Raw genomic sequence first — 21,974 nt, 5'->3', positions numbered from 1 at the left:
GGATGTTTTAAGAATCAAATTTTAAAAATATTTTGAATCATAAGATGATTTGCAATAAAATTTACCTTTGTACTAAGAAAAATAAGATGTTCACTAAAGCAAATTAGGTATACAAAATTATCAAAGTAGCACTTATCCACTTTAGAGATAACCTATTTTTAAGTACTTTAGAGACACTATTTGTACTATTGTGATGTCAGCTGAACAAAGTTTATTTTCCATAGGCACTTAGACATGCTAACTATAAATCATTCCTCTTACTCTATTGTTTCCACTTAACTTGATTAGTAAAATTTATTTCCTTAAATATTCAGACATTTGACTTCATTGTCAAAGTGGCCTTTCCAAAATTAGTTTCATCTACTGATGCACTGACAAGAGTATATACTTTTATAACTTTGTTAACTCTAACACAGACGTTTCAAGTACTTTATTGCTACTTTACAGATGAAAAGCTTAACAATGCAGAGAAGCTGAATGGTTTGTCCAACCTCACAAGAAAAATAAGTGGTAGAGCCAAGAGCCTAAGTCAAACGCGTGGCACAGACTTTTAGAAAAAAAAGGAACAATTTTTAATACATTTACACACTAACACTAACATTTCAAAAGACTCATGATGGAAAATGCTATCCACATCCAGAGAAAGAACTTTGGAGTCTGAATGCGGATGGAAGCATCACTATTTGCTCTCCTTTTCTTTTGTTGTTTTGTTCTGTTTCTTCTTTCTTGTGGTTCCTCCCATTAGTTCTAATCCTTCTTTACATGTGAATGTAAATGTAATGTGAAAATGTTTAATATGAATGTATACATAGAGCCTATATCAATCAGACTGCATGCTGTCTTGTGGAGGGGAGAAAATTTAAAACTCAAAATCTTATGGAAGTAAATGTTGAAAACGAAAAATAAATTACACACATACGCGCACAAAGTACTCTGTAATCTTTGCAGGGCCATCTCTACTCATCCTGATTTATATCTGGCCATTGGACCCAGATGGTTCCAGAGGAGAAAGTGAGGCTGGTGACTTTGCACAGCCCTCCTCACTTAAATCCAATTCACCTGCAAGTCATGACATCATCTTCCTGGTGTCATGGTCCTCTTCGAGAATAAAGGACAAACAGCAACGACAACAAAAACATCTCTGTAACCTTTATAGCATCATATAAATGTGTTGCTATTTATCAGCTCTTAGTGCAACGTGACTAATATTGATTAAGATGACTTGGGAAGAATCTTATTCTTGAACCTCTAATACACATTTTTATTTGGCATACCTAGGCTAGCAAGAAAGGAACTAGTGGAGCTTGACTAGGGATTTTTTGGGGCTAACATCCAAGTGGCCTGGTTATACCCTGCCAGATTGTGGGTGGCATATAAACAGAAACAATATTTATTCTGGGACAAAGATCCTGCAGGCAAATTACTGTAAATGTTCCAGAAGAAACAGAGCCAATTGTTGGAGACTATTAAAAACAGGATTCTGTTCCCATTCATTATAAGTTTTATAAATTTGAGCTTTGATATTTTATACTGAAGCCCCCTGAGTGATGATACAAAGGAGGACAAAAACACAGAAAGGAAAGAAGAAAAAAATGTTCAGATGATCAGACTGAGGACAGTATTATGCCACAAGTTCTGTGGATGAGTATTTGCTCTTGATATTGTTTAACCATATAATTAAAAGGAGAAAGACATGCACATAAAAAGCAAAGTTTTAATTTCTCACTCTGGTGATCCAAGTCATCAGATTTGAAGTTGTGCTCATTTAAATACTATATTGTATTTACGTGAAGGTTATTTTCTTGGTCTTTAAAATTTCCTACTTCACATTTCTTAGCTTTATAAAGGAAAAAATGTAATACATTAACTAAAAGCATACACTATGCATGAGCTGAAAAATACACTAACAGTTAACTCAAAATCCTCTCAAAGTACAGAATCCTCAAATCCCACTGAGGATGGGAATAAACACAAGATGCACAGAGTCACTAAGCTGGTTACACAAGACTAATGGCTTCCAGTTAACTATAATAACCATTTACATTCTTTTGCAATAACAAACACTTAGCAATAGGTCCTATGAGGAAAGGTCAAAGGAACTGTAGTTCAAGGAAGAAAAGACTTAATTTAAGCATGATTTGAATTTTGTCTTTGATTTTGTGAAAGGTTTTCTATGACAAGGATAGTAGGTTGTTCTTCATGTCCACTTATTAAGAGAAATTTAGTTTCCACAGATGGAATACATTCTCAACTAACTGGATAACAAAGCATGAGGAGACAACTATTGGGTGCTAAGAAATTTCCAGGCCTGAATGTCTTCTTGAAGAAACTATACAACCTAAACCATTAGGACTGTTAAGTATTCATTTACCTTAAGATGAGGATAGTCTTTTCAGGTATTCCTTAGTTATTAATAAATTGTATGACTAAGTTCTTTATAATCTCAGTCTAGTAGACTCTGGACTTGTCCATTTTACCAAACAAGACATCAGGGTCAGTGTAAATTGCTCAACAAAGATGCTCTGAGTGCAAAAGTAGTTAAAGTGAATTAGTTGCCAGGGCACACATTTTGAATTTATTGGCTATTTAAAAAAACCCCAATACTGAACCACCACCATATTACAGTGACTCCAATCAAAAATTCCTTTCTGAATAAATCGTAATACAGGCTAAATACCACAAGCTTAGAATCTACATACATATGTAAGGTCAATAGCTGTGATATGAAAACAATTAAGAGTATTCTTTACAATTGTTTGTAAAAGCCATTCACTTCTCAGTTTAAAGAAGGGATCAAAATAATGATCCTTGCTAAAATTGGAGAAAAAAATTTATCCTTTCATATTCACTTTGTGTACTGTCTTGCCCCAGTGATGTACTCAATGTGTATAACCCTGCTTCATCTAATTTGGTCCTGCATGATTAGTTTTCTCAGAAGATTGCCATACCTCTGATCAGATTTTTGGATTGGATTAAAGACTCATTTCCAAGCTTCCAGCCTCCCAGAATCCTCCCTAATCCTTGTGTTATTGTAATTCTATAGGCCTTTCTGGGGCAGATGGTGGTGTACTATTTGATATTTTGAAATTTTATCAGTTCTGGCAGATTCAAAAGCACAGACTCTGTCCTCAAAACCAATGAGATAATGAGATATTTGTAAAACACTTAGCAAAGTTCCTGGCACACAGCAGGTGCTTAATAACTGTTTAATGACTGACAATAAGTATTTGATAAGTGTTTGTTCCTTCCCTCCCTCCAAAGGCACAATCATGTCAATACCTAAATAGGGTCTTTCGGTTTAGAATGACCAGGTCTGATCAAAGCACCACCCTCTTCTAGTACTGGAACAGTTAGATGCATCTGAACTTCAGTGGTCTCTGGAATTCTCACTGTCTTCATTTTAGTTTATCCCTTGGGGGATAGATAGCCTCACTCAGATGGTTACAGTGGTAAAGAACATGGGACTGTTTCACTCAGAGCCCCACTCTGACAACGGAAGTTGTCTCCAGAGCTAAGCCTCCTGGCCCCATTCAAAGTCACAGTTCAACCCTGTTCTGCAAACCAGCTACAGGATTCTGCTCATAAAGAAGGCCAAGGCCATAGAGATGATGAATACCCCTGATCCAGTTTTTTAAAATTATTTAATTGATATTTAAAAAACCAAACAAAGTACTTAGCTGTAGAACATATAATTCCACAGTGTCAGAAGGAGAAGTTGCATCACAGTACAGAATGTTGGAGATGGCAAGGGGCTTAGGAGCCAGCCAGTCTCCCCCCTGAACTTTAAACTGGCATAGTGAATAGGGCACTGGGTTTAGAGTCAGGAAGATCTAGGTTCAAATTTGGCCTCAGACATTTACTAGTTGTGGGACTCTGGGCAAGTCACTTAACCTCTGTTGGTCTCAGTTTCCTCAGCTGTAACGGGAATAATAATAGCACCCACCTCCCACAGTGGTTGTGAGGATCAAATGAGATGATATTTGTAAAGTGCTTAGTACAGTGCCTGGTGCATAGTAAGCACTATATAAATGTTAGCTATGTCATCATTATTATTAAAGATGAAGCAAAGGAGGCTTAGAAAGGGAAAGTGACTTCTTCAAGGCCACATAGGTGAGCGGCAGAACTGGACTTTGATTCAAAATTTCTAGGCCAGAGCTCTTTCCACAATGGCCAAGGTAAGAATATACAAATTTATTTAAACTATGTTAAACTTACACAGATTAAAAACAACACCTGGTATTTAGGTAGAGCTTTCAGGTTTTCGAAGTGCTTTACATCCTGTCTCCACGTCTCTGAACTAGATGTCCCTCAGGCCTGGAATGCTATCCCTCCTTAGGTCGATATCTTGGAATTGCTAATTTCTTCCAAAACTCCTTTCCTAAACTACCTTGCACATGAAGTCTTTACTCACAAGCACCTCCTTGCCACCCTCCCCTGCCCCCCCCATGCTAAAGCTCATCTCTCTATATTCATATGTATATAGATCATCTCCCCTTTTAGAATATAAACTCCTTTAGAACAAAGGCTTTTCCCACTTTTGTCTTTGTATCCCTGGTGATTAGTACAGGTGCCTAACAAATGGTGGTTGATTGTTATAGAATACATGTGACATTTCTTTTATTTCAATCCTGGAACCTGGAAACCAGAAAGAATGAAATATACAAAATCATGGAGTGTTAATGCCACACAGACCTCTAACGTTCAGCTCGTCCTAACCACTTATTTTATAGGTAAGCAAACTATAAAAAGAATCACTAAGATGGAGTTACCTAACGTCATGTAACTCATCAGCAGTGGACATGGTATTAAAATCCAGCTTGAGCTACCATTTCAGGGCTCCATACTACTTCTGGCTATTAGAGAGGTTCTTTCTTCCCCTCCTTCTCTACAAAGGCCAAGTTGTCTAATGCCATTATGATAAACAGTCTGAATTCTTTTAGATGATTCACTAATTTGACAAATATTTGCTGAATGCCTAGCCTCTGTGCTAAGCAATGGCGAAGATTCTAAAATGAATGAAATATGGTCCCTAGTTCAAAGGAGTTTAAAATTGTCTCAGTACATGTTAGATGATTAAAATGATACTTTATGTGGCACATTAGGGTTTGCAACACACTGTCTCATTTTATCTTCAACCAGGTAGATACAACAGCCTGTATCATTATCCCCATGAAGTTAAATGACATACTCATGGTCACAAAGTTATTCCCCAACAGAGATAGGATTCAAACCCAGGTTTCACCCTATTCTACATGCTATGATCTTCCTTCTATAACATACTGTGTTGCATAAAAGTTCAAGATCTTGGAGGTGGGACAGTCTATTCCCCAAAACACCGCTGTAAGGAACTATCATAAACAGAACTACAAGACTGACCAGAAAGGTTAATGGTCAACTACAGTTTCTTATCAGTAAATTAAGATATTTGATAATCACTTTATCAGTCTTCAAAAAGGAAAGCACTCCCTTTCCTTCTACTTTTGACTCTTCAATAACGAGTAACTAACAATGTTATAGGGCAGCTAGGTAATACAGTGGATAGAGTGCTGGGTCTGGAGTCAGGAAAACCTAAGTTCAAATCTGACCTCAGACACTAGAGTATGACCTTGGGCAAGTCTCTTAACCTGTTTGCCTCAGTTTACTCAACTGTAAAATAGGGAAAACAACAGCTTCCAGGGTTGCTGTAAGGATCAAATAATGGTAAAGTGGTTAGCACAGTGTGTGGCACACAGTAAACACAGTCGGTTATTATTATTATTCTTTGGCTTCAGTAGAGCTGAAGGTGAAAAAGCCCCTTCTTCTCACAAGAATACATAGTTTGGACCCTGAGGCAATGAACATATGTGGAGGAAGATCTATTTGAATGGCAAGTTGGGCTAAAGATAATGACAACTAGAAGACTCAGATGAGAACATATAGCTATGAGTTCTAAATGGGAGGGTTCAAAGAAAAGGGGCCTTTTATCAATCAAAAAGATCAAAAGATTTAAAATTGAGTGGAACCTTAGGAATCATCTATTTAACCTATGAGGAAAATGAATCTCAAGCAGGAGAAGTGACTTGCCAAGGTCACAGAGGTAGTAAGTAGTAGAGAAGATTCAAAATATGGTCCTCATTGTTTTGGAGTAGGGAAAAATAATTGTCTGAAATGTCCAAAATTGTAGAAGCTCAATGAGAGTCAGGAGAGATGCCAGTCCAAATGGTAGAAACCAATATTCACTTTGGGGAAAGACTCTTTCCTATTCTCCTATAAGCCAATCCCCGTGTACTGAAGCACAAGGGCTCCATATGAGTCAATGATGAGGACATGGAACAGGGTTGGAGAGAAATACAAAAGGCCTTCACCTCGTAAGGTCCTGGAAATCCTTTCCATCTTTCAGTGTGATGTGTGGTGTAAGTGGAAAGAAAACTAGGTTTGGAGATATCTCCCCCCCGCCCCCGCCAGGTTTAAATTTCAGCTCTGCCACTTACTATGGGGGTAACCTTGCCCAAGTCACTTAAACCTTCTGAAGTTTCCTCATTGGTAAAATGAGGAACAGAAGCCCACTGAGGTCCCTCCAGGTCTAAATCTATGATTCTACGAGTGAATGCGTCATTCTTTGCTGATGAGGCTTCTGTGGTAACTCCTTGGGCCAACAGTTATTTTAAGAATAAAGTCAAGCAGAGTCTGTGGGCTTGACAATGGATAATTGATTAAGTGGGAAAAGACCTTAAACGTCATCTCATTCAACCCCCTCATTTTATAGGTGAAGACAGTGATGATCAGGGAGGTAAGGTAGAAAGATCTAGACTTTACACTCAGGTCTATTAAGTCCAAACATAGTGCTCTTTCCTCCATATGAAAGACAGATTCTGATATAGAAACACTGGGAGAAACTGCAACTTTTTCACATTTATATTTATCAAATAGATCACACATTTATCAACAATTTTGATGCATGGTTTGAGTCCCTGTTTATGTACATTACCTCCTACAGCTCCATTTAAATGGCCTGCATACACATCTTTGAAAAATCAGGTTTGTTTCTATATTAAACCCCAACTACCTTAGACACAGTTGCTTCCCTTAATGAGGAGAACCAAAATCAGCAAAATGACAAGTCAGAAGTTTTACTTATTAAGGCAAACCTGTGGAAAGTTTTTTCTAGACTTCTTTGCTTACGCTAATACAAAGCAGAAAGGGCAATGGACCAGGAACCAGGCGACCTAAGTTCTAATCCTGATTTTGATGCAAACTAGTTACGTGAACTTGGTACAGTGACAACCTCTATTAACTTCTAGCTATAAAACGAAAGGGCTAAATTATTTTTTAATCCCTAAAATTCCCTGGTGAATGTTTTTGTTTTGATGAATTATATTTTATTAATTACAACAGCATCTACATACACTTGGGGAAAAAAGTTTTTGTATCTGACCTTGATTTCATTGGTCTCAGGAGCTTCCATCACAGAATTTCTTTTACCAATCCTTTTAGAATAGTCTATTTAGATAGAGCAACTTGAATTACCTTCTTCAATATTCAATATGACTTACATCTGTTTCCAATGTTCTGATTTTTTCCTACTTAGTGTTTTAACATTCTACTTGTGTTTGATATGATTCCATAAAAGGGTAAACAGAATGGTGGGGGAAGGAAGGTAGAAGTGTGAGCTGATCTGTACAAAAGCATATTTTAAATGCAATTTGTTTCAGCAGTATACAATAACTACATGTAAACACATAATTTAACAGCATTTCTAACTGTCCTTTTAATTTTGTACAAGAAGCATAGCACAACCCTACTGGGAAACTCACCCTGTCATATCTGGAAGCATAATTAAATAATTTCAACATTTCTTGAATAATGGACAAGTTCCACAATTACTTATTTACTCTAGGGATAGCGAAAACAAACAGAAAAACTTTAGGCCATTTTCTGAAATCTGAACTAATTGCAATATATCCTACCTAGTAAGACTCCAATTCTTTATTTATAGATATTATATGAGGTTAAAAAAAACCTACATAAATTACCTAATTTTACATAAGCTATAAAGATCAGGACACCATGATACATACAACAATTCTTACTGTTTAATACTCCACATCTGTTCAGTAAAGAAAATACTTTAGTAAACTGTTTAAACATACAAATAACATAGTCATACCTACTCAAAGTAGAATATTTCCAAACTCAGTCATTTTAAATGACCTGCATATACATCTGTCTTCTCCATTCCTTAAGGAAAAAAGACAAACTCTACAGTTTAAGATTTCAAGGATCTATGGTCAGTGTGAGTATATCCTCACTAATGAAAATAGAATTGAAGATCAAGGATTGGAAGGGGCCTAAGAAGTCATCTAGAGCAACCCTGGCATTTTATAGCTGAAGAGGTTGAGGCCCAGGGAACTGAAATGATTTGCCAAAGGTCAAATAGGTATTAAGTGCTGGGGGGGGGGGGGGCAGAGATTGGGGTGGGAGCAGAGGAGACTTGGAGAGTAGCTAGGGAACAAAAAGGGCAACAGCCTGTGGCCAAACTAGTAATGGGCCTCCCTGAACTTAACTAGGCTGGGCCAAAAACCAGATATTATATATAAAAAATATGTTTTAGGTATTTTATGCAATAAATATGCTATTTCACTTATTGGTTATATATACTATGTATAATTAGAATTTCCTTAAGTTTTCTGTTAAACTGGTTTTCTCTAGACTAGTAGTTTCTGGGGAAAAAAAAAGGCATTTTAAGTTAAAAAAAAGAAAAGAAAAAAAAAAAGCTTCTCCCCAAATAAAAAACTCAAACTATTGTACTCCTGCCTTGGGAAAATTGGAAATAGTTAAGTTTAAAGACAAAGACTAGCTCTACTTTAGGCTGTTCTTCTGTATTGGTCTGAGGATAGTACTGTCTAATCTTGGACAAGTCCCTTCCTATCTCTGGTCCTCTCAGTTTGTGTGTAAAACGTGGTAGCTGAAAGCATAGTCACTTGGACTTTTACTAGTCTATATAAAGGATAAGAAAAAGACATAGGCTTCTAGCTTCTCTTAGGTTAAATGTTATAGTATGGTTTCATTTCTTTTTTGCAAAGTAGAAAATTTCCAGAAGAGACACTCCATAGTAAATAAGTGAATAAATAATGCAAATATACCATCCTAAAACTAAGAGAAATTATTTTTTAGATTTTCCACAGGTAATCAAAAATGATAATATATTACAAAACTAGATTCATCTCTTTTTTGGACAACACTGTTTGTTCCTATAATTGAAAACAGCTTGATGGCTTTAGTCCAGGAAAACTGTGCTTCTGGGTTGATAATCAATATTCCCAAGTGTTATACAAAGCTACAAAAATTTAGCCTCAAATTGGTTAATGCCTTTCTTAAAGTAGCAAATAAAACAGAATAATGGAAATCACTGGAAAAGAAGGTTTGTTAACAACTGTCCCATTATTTAAATTTTTTGTTAAGTTTAAATTAGGACAAAAAATTTGAAGGAAATTTAGACTGTCCACCTCTTAATGACATTAGAAATCACTTAAGCAACTTTCAACTAAATCTTTAAACAAAGGTTAATTTCTAAACCTTCACACATAAAGGGTAAGAAAGGGTACAAAAGAAACCAAAACTCATATAAATCATCTAAATTCCCTTTCTTACCTGTAATATGAAATAAGAAAAAAGCAATTATTTGCTTTAGTTTCTCCAATACAGATAACGCTAACAAGTAAACAAGAAGAAAGTAAATTTGTTGTATCATTCAGTTTTTCTAAACTAGTAAAATATTTTCTCTCACTGAAATCTAAAAATCAAGTTCAGTTTGGTATGCCAACCACAAAAAGCTCATAGGCTACATTTAGCTAAAGTTTCATAAAAATAAAGACCTTTACTATATAATACCTTACATTTATAGAAGCAGAGAAATGATTTTCCTAGTATACTTTAATGCTTAAATACTCTCAAAGGAACACTGAGAAGTTTCTGTTTCTTGCAAGAAAAATGACAGCTTTCTTACACATCAAAAATTTATAGAGAAAAACTAATCTAGGTCACTGAATTAAAAAAAAATAAAAGGCAGAGGACCAAATCGAATCTAAAAAAAGCTGAGAAATTCTGCACAGAAGATCAGTTCAATGATTATTTGGGGAATAATTTTAATTTGGTTTCCAGAATTTTAATATGGTTAATCTACACTATGCTAACCGCCAAATTATACACTCTTGGTATAAAATTTGGAATTTACTGATCAATGATTGAAGCAAAATAAGTGAAACAAACTCCAACAAAGATCAACCAAACCTAAGGTATGTATCTTTAAAAATTCATCTGAGATCATTTCAACACAGATTTTAGGTAGAGGTTTGCTGTTCAAAATATTTCCATCTATATTTTCATATCCAAGGCTCACACCTCAATTATTACCATTAAAATAACATTAAGGTCCCAATTGAATTAGTTGTCTCTTCCTGAAAGTTTTCTTTAATATTAAAGGCGGGGGGGGGGGGGGGGGGGGGGGGGAGAGGGTGGAGGAGAAGGGGAAGAGAAGGAAAACCAAGAAGTTTAAAACATTCAAAATTATGTTTTTACAATGTTTTCCCTCAGCGTTTAAGTTGCTCCTTTCACTTGATAGTTAAAATTTCCTTTTGCATTTTTACATTTTACTAAAATGATGTAAAAATAGTTGATTCTTCTTACTCTCTTTTATATATATACAGATCTGTCATAATATAGATATTTTTGTTTGTATAAATCAAAATGAACCAAAGTTTAAACAACTGGTATTTGAAACTTGTACATGAGCAAACATTTTCCAAAGGCTACAGAACTCTCCACAGTTTTCTCAAGTCCAAACTTTGGAGTTACAAATTTCATTAAACACATGTTAATAAATATAGAAAAACTTCTTTGTAACATATTGAAAAGGACCAAGTTTTGAATGACATGTATGGGAAGGCACAGTACAGAATTCTTTGTGGGCTATAAGTTTTTATAACAAATGGTAACATTAGAAAACACAGGAAAGTTACAAGACATTTTCATTGCAACAAAATGACATTCAAGGTGCCTGTCTATTTAGATCTGTGATCTCCTTATAAAAAGGTACAATCTATAGTCACGTAACTAATTATTTTAAAATGCAAAGAAATTTTTCTTACCTTGCCTGCTTCTCTTTCCAAGTCAACATATTCCCGGCTAGGTGTTTGTCGCTGCTCTCCCTGCCAGCTGGCCGGAAAAAACTGGAGAGACAGATTGGTTCCTGTGGCCACAAAAGCCTTTTAGAAAAATCAATACAAACAGGATCAGGAGCAAGACATTACATAAATTATGCAAGCAGTCATTTATTTTTACATCAGTTTATGTCTTAAGCCAGGCAGCAAAAAGAATACTTAAAGTCAAAAACACACACTCATCATTTTTCTTAAGTATTAAGTTACAAACATCTGATTCCATTTTGACGACATTTGCCATTGGCTGCTTAGATATAAAATAAGACATGGAATCAATACTTTCTTTCAGGTCAGTTTTTGCTGACGTTAGAATCTCATGTTGCAAAATTTGAGCTAAAGGCTATCAACCCTACACTTAAAAATGGTTATTTTTAAAATACAAAATTATGACACACACACAAAAAAATCACTCAAGATCAAAAGAAATAGATTTTTACAGAATGCTATGATTTAAAAAGAAAACACTTCCAAAAACTTTTTGTTTGGCTTTAAAGCATTTGTAAATAAGACATTTCTCTATTTTTTTTTCTGGCTTCCATGAGTTTATGCTAACAGTAGGATCAGAGGATTAGTACTAGAAGAGAGTTTGGAGATCAAGTAGTTGAACTCCCTCACTTTATAGATGTGGAACTGAGGCCCAGAGAGATGAAGTGGTTTGCCCAGGTGACACATGCTGCCTAGCAAAGCCACATCTTCAACTGAGTGGCTTTGATTCTAAATCCAGGGCTTTTCCTACTTACAATGTACTTCAAGATAGTCCTCAGGTGCTAAAAATGCAAGAGACTGAGATGCAAATAAAACATTTTCATTTCTTAAATGTTAATGCTTGAAAGAAACTGTCTTAGATAATCAGGAACTGTCATAATCTCCCAAAGCATTTCAAAGATGAAAAACAGGAGATAATGGGGAGAGAGAAATGTGAGACCATAACTATCAGAATATTCAGCCAACATGTACTGTAGTTGGAAGACCGCTTAGATGGCTTAGCCAGCAACATCTTATGTTCTGAGATCTTTAACAATTTGACTTTTAGCTTTGTATGAGTGAATTTTCCGACAATCAAAGTAGAAACAACACCAACCCTACTTCTTTCGGCTAACCTGTGGAATAATTATTAAAAACCCCAAACCTGAAGAACATATTTTTGGTAAACACACTTCCAGCATCCAAATGAAAATTCCACTAGCTGAATAAAATCACTAGGTGGGATTAGATCTCTCTCTCTCTCTCTCTCTCTCTCAGTAAGGAACTAAGCAAAGCTCTCAAATTTGGTTTCAAGTAGGTACTATAGTCTTAAACTGGATGCAAAAGGCTCATAGGAGACATTCACATTTGGAAGGGACCTTAAATCATCTAGTCCAATAATAACTTTATTTTACAGATGAAACAGGCCCAGAAAGATCTGGTGACTTGTCCAAGACCACATGGACAGCTGGAAGGTCAAGATTCCAACTCACACAGTCTGACTCTCAGTATTCTAGTTCAGGAGTTGCCCCTTATTTTAGTAGGGTTTTTATAATGACAAGTCAACAAGCATTTATTAAGCACTTATTGTGTACAGGCACCGTCCTAAGGGTTGGGAATACAAATACAAGCAGAAAGACAGTCCCTACCCACAAGGAACTTACGTCCAAATGCTGGAAACAACATATAATAACCTAAGTACTATAAGGGTGGTCATACAAGTATTATTCCCATATGGTGGATGAGGCAGTATGGTTAATGGACAGAGTTGACCCTGAAGCCAATAACACCTGGGGTTCAAGTCTTGTTGCAGAAACATAATGGCTGTGTGATCCTGGCCAAGTCCCATAATCTCTTAGTACTCTAGGCCTATGGTGTCAAACTCACATAGAAGAGGAAGTCACTAAACGGTAGGTAAGGGTCCCTCTGGGCCATATGCTGCCTTAGAAAATCATACTCATATTATCTAGGTATTACTGTATTTTGTTAATTACATGTTAATCTGGTTCCTGCTACACTCAGTGGTGTTGTATATTCTGGCAGGATGTTTGACACCTGTGCTCTAGGCAATTCTCCAAGACCATAAGTTGCAGAGAAGGTGCCTGCCTACGATGAGGAGAGAGAGAGAGAGAGAGTTCTCTACATTAAGGAAATCACTAGCATTGGAGATGAGGTTATCCAGGTCTCCACTCCAATTCTAGCATTTTTCCAAGATATCATACTAGTTAAGACTGAAATTTATCACATTTCTAATGAGCCGAAACAAGTTTTTAAAAAAAATTACCTAATAATTAAAATATGCATAATTTGGTTAAAAAAAGTCAAGTGGAAAGAACCAATACAGTCAAGGACCTGGGTCTGGCCACTGAAAATCTGTGTAATTTTGGGCAAGTTATGTCCCTTCTTTGGGTCTCAGTTTCCTTCTCACTAGCACTCAATTGGAAGCAAGCCACTCTCCTCTCTGGCCTTCAGTTACCTCATCTATGGAACGAAAAGAATTTCTAAAGTCCTTCCAGCTCAAAATCCTATGAAGTCCTGAGATGACTAAGTCCTTTAAACAGAGTATGTTGATTCTTCACTCTCACTACATTTAGACAGTAACTAAAAGTGACTTTTATGCATAAAAGTACCAATGTTATCACACAATTTTAAAAAATCTGGCTGGTTTATTATAATAAAGATCAAGGCTCACCGTTTAAAAAATGTTATGCTTTTGCTTTGACATTTGTGTAAGGAAGAAATTGTATCTTCTGTGATGGCACAATAACTATAGTTCACTGAAAGGATTTCCAATAGATTTTATGGCTGCCATTATAGCAGCACAATTTTAAGACAGTTTAAATATATATCTATATATATGTATATACTATAAGCACAAATTTCCTCAAGGGACATCTCTGCCAGATCTTATTATACTATTTAAGTCTGTCACTTAAGAACATAAACTAAATGCTGCTTACTAACAGAACCCCTTGATGGCTTTTCACTGCAAAGTCCCATTCTCTTCCCACGTATAGATCCTTTATCTGAACAGATAATACAATTTTAAACACTCGTCTCAATATTGTGGTCATTCTTCAAGATTACACCATTCTTTAGCTTTTCCCCAATGGACCCCGACTGATTTTTGTTTTGCTAGGAAAATGAGTTAAGTGACTTGCCCAGGGTCACAGAGCTAGTAAGTGTCAAGCATCTGAGGCTGGATTTGAACTCAAGCTCTCCTGACTCCAGGGCCAGTGCTCTATCCACTGCACCACCTAGTTGCCCTATACATGGGAAGTATGGACAATGGTCCACACAAAATGTACCCTAACTGTTAAGCCTGATGAAAGCAGAAAATACTTTCAGCATCCTAAAAAATGCAAACGGGAAGATTTTCATTGTAAAGAGTTTTGAAAAACTCATATAAATGTCAGCTTTTAATTACTATTATTTTATTCAAAGCACAGACAGTATTAAATATTCACTAATGTTAGTCTTCCAATACTACTTGCAAATACAGGTGGCAATTTTAGCAAATGGAACTTGATTAATATGGCTTGTCTAGTAATTCCAACGGATCCCACCTGACAGTCTCTGCCAGGTAAAGATTAATATAGTCCATAGATTCACCACTTTAACTCTTGTTTAACTGCTAATTTCAGGAAAAAATTTTCTGCCTAGTCTCTCACCAATCTTCCTTCTCCTAACCCTCCACATGCAGAGAAGATGGTTAAAATAAACCAGTCTAGACTTAAAAATTTACAAGCAGTATACCAAAATGTCAAGAGAAACAAATCAAAATAGTTGAAGATTCCCCCAGTATTAATCCAGTTTTAGGGTCTAAAATTTAAATATCCAAATAAAGCCACCGCAATATAGACTTTTGCGATTCAACTTTAAAATAAGTCTCAGTTTCTGGCTCTAAAATGTTCCCTGCTTCTGGTTTCACAACCAATGAGAGGTATAAATCACCAATGTTCATTCAAACGGGCATTAGGAAGTAAGATAGCTTTTCCCTGAATCATCACTGAAAAGAACCTAATAGAAATGGAATAAATTCTGCTTCATAGATTCTATTTTTCTCCTCACTATTTTTGTTCCGAGGGAACCTAGAGAGCAGAAGTCTCACAACATCACCATGCCTTATACCCTTTAATAAAATTCATCAGCAATATCAAAAAATTCTCTCATTTGCTCCTATCGTCCTGCTTTGAGCTGCCATTCACCAAGACAGTAAGTGGAGCAGAATTTAGAGTAGTGTCAGGCAGTTATGTGATTTAATACATTAACTAATAAGTCTATTACTAATGATCACTCTTCTTATACTGGGGGAAAAGACCCCTAAGAAACCACAGCCAGATGGTTAGAGGACAAATGCTGGATTTTTTTTTCATTGCTGTTGTTTTATTAAACGTTTTATTAATGTTGTCACTTCTCAATGGTGCTCTTCTCCCTCCAAAGAATCCTCCCTTGTAATAAGCTCTTCATAAATCAAAAATCACAGGAGCCAATAGGTACCACAGAACCTAGGATACCATTATTAAAATTAATATATGAAGCCTTTAAAATCCACTCATACATGTGTGTTTTGGATGAGCAGTTCAAATTTCAGTTCAAAATGAACTTTAACAATTTTCTTGGAATATTTTTAAAATGTAAATTGCCATATAACCCTTAATAGTAGTAAACATGTTGAGAATTATTTCTTTGAATTAAAAAAAAAACACTAAACTAGTCCCAAAATATACAAACTGCATCACTCAACAAAATCAAATATTTAACTTAATTATTTTCTCCTTATAAGCATCAAATTATAAACTGCATCTACTTTTTCTGATCTTCCTGCAATTTTATTAGAACTGAAGAGGCTTATAATTTTTAAATCAGAAAAATCTGATTTATCTCTAGAAAGAGAAATTCAAAAGAAATAGAGGAGAATCATAACATAGCTTACTAAGATGATTAGGATCTACTTTAGGTCAACTTATACCCTTAAAACATAGCTATAAGCTAATTAAATAATAACAGATATATCTTTGGGAAAGAAGACCTACAATTTCAGTGGAAATATTACCCCCCCCCCCAAAAAAAATTAAGAATGAAAATGGTTGATGGCATGTTGAGAATTCCAACTGTACTATAATTGAGTAGTCATCAAAAAGTTTCACATAACATGACTGGTCTATAGGTTAAACGTTAATCCTAACTCCTATAGCAGAGTTATGAAGATGGTCCCATATACTTACAGGATGCTATCTTTGTCAACATATTAAGTATATGCACATTAGAGAACTTTACAGCTGGAAGAGAACTTAAGAGATGCTCTAGTTCCCCCTCCCCCATAGTTGGGGAAATTGAGGCCCAGACAAGCAGCTTGACTAGAATCAGATCGAGTGTGAGACAAGATTAGAATACAAATTTCTTGACTCATTCCAGGGCTTTCCCACTACATCGTAGCTCAGTCCTATAACTGGGCTTTTATTTTTGAAAGTGCTTTCCACCAACTAGCTCCTTTTATTCACACAACAATCCCATGAGATAGGGAGGGTTGGACTCTCCACATTTTATGGATGGGAAATAATACATAGATCTCATTTATGCAGTATTCTGGAAAGACTATAGGTTCCAGTGAGGTAAAATAAAGTTCTTTTCATGAGATTAATAAGTCAGTGAAAAAACAAAATTGATAGTTCTATCATTTCCAAAATTCTGCACCTTAAGATTAATTTACCTTCTCCACCATACCCAAATACTGCAAAATTTCTCCCTTTTGACCTCACCTTAAATGGCAGAACTTCATAAATTCTTCATGAGATTAAAAGGACACATTTGTAATTTCTTTAGCAGTCCCTTCTTACCTAATTAACCTAACTAACCTAAGTTGTACAAGGTTGTCTTTTCCACATGATGAAGTGGACAAAATTATGTCCTCTCCCATTAAAGTTTTAACTATATCAGATGAGTGTGTCTTTGTTATTTTCAAAGTTTACAGATAGCATGGTTTAGTAGAAAGAAAACTTGCCTAGGAGTGAGGAGATCTATATGAAACCCACCTATTACTACTTGTGTGACCTTGGGTATATCATCATACCTGTATGGACCTCAATTTTTATTTCTGTAAAATGGAGTTGGACTATATGTGCTCTAAGTTTCCTGCCAGCTTTGATAGTTGATGATTCTACGATCAGTACTAAATAACCTATTAGGGCCTAGGTCTAAGGCTTCCCCCTCCCCTGTCTACTAAGCCCTATTACTGCTCATTAGCACCCTCAACCACACCAACTGGAGTAGAAACACGAATGAGAGGCCTAAACCCAGCTACAGCAGCTTGTAGTGATATCATCTGTACCTCCTACTCCCCTTCTCCCCAATAATAATTAATACAGTTTGGCCTTGAGCCCATTTTTAACTCATCCTGTTCTTATGGACTTGCCCCTCCTTGATGCTCTTTCACTTAACTCTATTTTCATGAAGGCAATTAAAAAGGTAAGGCATGAAAGTTTGGGGGCATATGTGGAGTGGGTGATAGAGGAGATCAAGGTTTCTGGACATTTTGGGGAAGACCTGTGGATTTAAATGATCCATCCTCAACAATTATTAACACCAGAAGGGAGCTGGCAGCAGAGTACAGTAGAAAAAGCACCGGCTTTGGAGACACTTATTAGATGGGTGACTGTGTGAAGTCACTTCCTTTTTCTAAGGTTTAGTTTCCTCATCGTTAAAGTGGAGAGAAGTAGACTAATACCTATCTCATAGGGTGCTTGTGATCCACCTGAGGTTCTAGTTCTATGTAAAGTGAATTTAAATTCTATACAAATGAGTCATTAATACCATCACTCCAAGGCTCAGTAGTCTTTATCTTCTACATGTTTACAACACGAATAGACCCAGGGTATACAAATACTTTCTTCTTTAGGGGATGGAAATGACTTCTTCATTAAAGGGGACATTTGGATTAGAGATTAGTTTTTCAGTTCTAAGTGAGGGATTCTCTTCCAGAATCCTTTCCAATAAAGGGCTCCCAAATCACAAAAGGTTCTAGGCTAGATACCTAGCTTAGCACCTAATGGGGTGAATATATAATAGAACGGTCCTCTAGAAACCTTCAAAGTATTACCTAACCCACGAATTACAAAAGGGTCTCTTCCTCTTAAATCAACAGAACCTTACCCGAATACTACCCTGCCCTACTGACTGAAAATATCAATTCTTTGTTTAGCTTGGCTCCTGTTGTGCCTAATACCCTTCACTCACTTTAAAAAGGGATTCAATGGCAAACTTGTTTATTAGGCAGCGCCTAGGAAACACGGCCGCAAACACGGAGGCAACAGGGAAACCGTCTCCTTGTTAAAACACAAACTAGTCAGTATCTGGTTTCATATTTTCAAAATCTGAATAGGAAGTACGACGGGTTTCACAGCTTCGCACAGTTCCGGGTTGCAGAAGCGTTGGACTACGTTTTCCACTAATAGTCTGGAGGGAAGTGAAATTCAACAGGTATATGTATATATAGATGTATTTTTTTTTAAAAGAAGTAATAAACGAGGAGGAGGAGAACTGCCCCAGACTGGAAATTTTGAAAACCGAACGTTCAGCACTTGGTGGGGGTCTGCAGGAGCATGGCGGGAACCCGGCGGGTGGTGAAGGTGGAGGAGGAGGGGAGGAAGGAAGGAAGGAAGGGGGTGCAGGACTCGGGGACACTTACGATTTCCGAGCGCCCGTCCCTGCAGGCGTTCTGGAACCTCGCCTGCCTCTCCTCGTGCGGCCGGTCCCTGAAGCCGGTGTATTTAATCTGCGGACGACAGAGCGGCCAGAAATCACAAGTCAAATCGCAGGAGCGAGCCAGGGCGCAGATAAGAGGGCGCGGTGAGGCTGGGCCGGGGCGACGCGGCAGGGCATCGCTCGGCGCCCCCCGGGGCCCCGCGCGGGGTGGAGGGCAGGGGGACGGAGACCGCCCCCGCCACCGCCCAGGAAGTTGCGGAGACACGAGTTTTGACAAGAGCCCCAAACTTTCCCCCCTCCGGGCCTCTCCTCCCCGCGCCCCGCAAGAGCCGCCGCCAGCCCGGCCCGCTCACCTCGCACTCGCGGCTCAACTTCCTGAAGAACTCCTCGTTCTCGAACTTGCTCTTCTGGTCCGGGACGACCCGCGGCATCTTCTCGCCCCGGGGCCGGCCCGTCGGGGGCGGTGGCGGTGGCGGCGGGGCAATGGAGAGGACGAGCCTGGCGCCCGCTCGCCGACGGGTTGCCTGCCCGAGGTCGGAGCCTGAAGTCGGGCTCCCGCTGCGCCCCGGCCGCCGCGGGCGCTCCGAGGTCGGCCCCTGCCCCTGCCCCGGGGCTTCCCTTTGTTTCTCGCGCGCCCCGCCGGCTCCCGCGCGTGGGGATGGGGATGGGGATGGCTCTGTGGGGCGCCTCAACAGCCGCCGCCGTGGCCGTTGCCCGCTCCTTGCACTGACTGAGCTCGCGCACCGCCCCCTCGGCCGCCGCTGCCGCTGCCGCCGCCGCCGCCGCGGTGACTTCCTTCCCCCCACCCCCAGCCCCTCCGCGCCCGCGCGCTGGCTCCGCCTCCTCCCCGATGGCACCGCCCCCGCCCGTTCCTTTCCTCGGGCTCCCGCTCAAGCCCCGCCTGCCTTAGCTCCCTCTCAGACTCCGCCCACTACTCTCTCCTCCCTCTTACCCCCTTCAGGCTCCGCCCATCTTCCATTCCCTCCCTCTCAGACCCTGCCCACCGCCCCTTCCCTCCCCTCCAGGTCGCAGTCAAGCCCCGCCCACTTCCCGGGGAGGGGGGAGTACGAGGTGGGGAAACACTCCTCTTCTTTCCTTTCCCTCCCCGCGCGTGCTCGCGCCCTCTGACCACCCCCACCTTTCCTCCCTCCCCAGCCCATCCATCTCGCCCACCTTTTCGAGCTATAATGCGCTTGCTTCCTCCAGCCCTGCCCTCTCGGACTCCGACTCCACCTCCTCTCTGCCCCGCCCCGCCCCACCCTGCCCACCTGCTCCCAAACTCCTGGCAAACAAGTCACACCATTCATAACGCTCCAGCCGCCACGCATGCGCCGCTCTGGCCGGTCCGGGCTACAGGCGCGTGTTCCTGGTGCGGGGGTTCCCCTGCAGCCCGTCGGAGCAAGGCCCCTCCTGGCCCAAGGACACCACAGAGCTGACGCTGCTCTCGGGCTTCAAGGGAGTGGGCAGAGGCCTAGATGTTGGTGGGGGTCGGGAGCAGATGCCCCTCGGCCCCCCCTGGCTCACAGCTCACGGGGACTGTGTCTGGGCAGTATTGTGGTATGCCTAGAGCCCAGGACTTGGGTGCGGTGGTGTTCGAAGGTCTGGCTTATCCTGGAGCTGGAAGGGACTCAAGAGGACAGTAGCTGACCACCCAAAGTATGATACCTGTTTACCACACCCCTGACGAGGAACTGTATAGCCTCTACTTGACTCCCTCCAGTGATGGGGAATTCCATCCCATTGTGGGGTCAGTAGCTGTTAATGTCCTGCAGCTAGGTGGCAAGTGCATACATAGAGTGCAGGGCCTGGAGCCTGGAGGACCTGAGTTCAAATCCGACATTAGACATATTAGCTCCCTGACCCTGGATGAGTCATTTCACCATGCCTCAGTTTCCACATCTGTGAAATGGGCTGACAAACCACTCCATCGAGGGTGTGATGAAGAGTCAGTCACAACTGAACAGCAACAACCACCACCACTCTTCCCTTAACTTGCTATGTGAACTAGCACAATGCACTTCCTTCCACTGGGTCTCAGTCTCCCCATCTGCCAAATGAAAGGGCTAAGTTCCATGACCCTAAGGTCCCTTCCCCACCTTAAGTTACAGGTCTAAGTCTGCCATAGCACATCCAATTCAATTCTTTAACTATTCAGCAGGGGCCGGCTGTGATAAGGCCAGATGAATACATGGATCCTTGATCTCCAAAGATGCAGAAGGGACGTAGTAGAGCCTACACAAGCCTCCTTCACCCTGTGAGGTAACTCTTGCTGGTATCTTTCCATATGTCTTCCAAGCCTGGCTCAGGTTCTTTTTAACATTTCTAGAGCACCAGGGCAACATTCTGGCTCTCCGTTTGTTATCCCTCACCCTGCAAATGCAGGATTAAAAAAAAAAGCCTTCAGTGATACTGAGCATTCAACAAACATTTTTTAAGCTCCTGTTGTGTGCTGGGTGCTGGTGGAAATTAAAAGTTTGCATAAAACAGTGGCATACTGAATAGAAAGGCAGGAGTTTGGAAGTCCTGGGTTCTAGTCCCTCAAACACATAAAGACTGTGTGACCCTCCTAGAGAAGTCACTTAACCTCTTTTTTTCTTTGAGGCAATTGGAGTTCCTAAGTGACTTGCCCCTGGTCAGACTGATGCGAACTCAGGTTCTCCTGTCTCCAAGGCTGTATTCACTTCATCACCTAGTTGACCCCCACCCTCCCACCCCTTTGCTTTGGAGGGGAGGCAATAGGGGTTAAGCGAGTTGCCCAGGGTCACACGGGTTGTAAGTATCTGAGGTTGGATTTGAACTCAGGTCTTCCTATCTCCAGAGCTGGTGCCCTAACTTAACCTCTTAATGCTCTAGGGCCTGGAGCTAGGCAACTCTCTAAGCTTATAAATTGCAGCGAAGGCACCCTTCTTGCATTGGTGGAAGGAGTTTCCTTAAGACAGGGGTGAGGAACTCGTGACCTTGAGGCCACAGGTGGCTCTCTAGGTCCTTGAGTGTGACCCTTTGACTAAATCCAAACTTCATAGAACAAATTCCCTTAATACAAGGATTTGTTCTTTAAAACTTGGACTGAGTCAAAAGGCTGAACTCAAGGACTAGAGTGCCACCTGT

At 39.6% G+C, this 21,974-nt stretch overlaps 1 protein-coding gene across 6 annotated transcripts in view; it reads right to left on the bottom strand.

Annotated features, from left to right (window-relative positions):
• The window catches only part of CBFB (core-binding factor subunit beta), a 101,168-nt gene extending 81,093 nt beyond the window's left edge, over window positions 1–20,075 (bottom strand). For 5 of the 6 annotated variants that reach the window (XM_036751999.1, XM_036752002.1, XM_036752004.1 and 2 more), the window contains exons 1-3: window positions 19,220–19,628; window positions 18,850–18,936; window positions 11,127–11,243 (exon numbers count right to left, since the gene is read on the bottom strand). In XM_036751999.1, the coding sequence (XP_036607894.1) occupies window positions 11,127–11,243; window positions 18,850–18,936; window positions 19,220–19,297 (282 nt within the window). In that variant the 5' untranslated portion in view covers window positions 19,298–19,628. Of the gene's footprint in view, window positions 1–11,126; window positions 11,244–18,849; window positions 18,937–19,219; window positions 19,629–20,039 lie in introns of those variants that run through there. The other variant, XM_036752001.1, reaches the window with a different exon arrangement.
• Between the last annotated feature and the right edge of the window lie 1,899 nt (window positions 20,076–21,974).

The sequence above is a fragment of the Trichosurus vulpecula genome, chromosome 3, assembly GCF_011100635.1.
Source record: "Trichosurus vulpecula isolate mTriVul1 chromosome 3, mTriVul1.pri, whole genome shotgun sequence".
Taxonomy (NCBI): domain Eukaryota; kingdom Metazoa; phylum Chordata; class Mammalia; order Diprotodontia; family Phalangeridae; genus Trichosurus; species Trichosurus vulpecula.
This window is presented reverse-complemented; position numbering and strand designations above follow the sequence as displayed.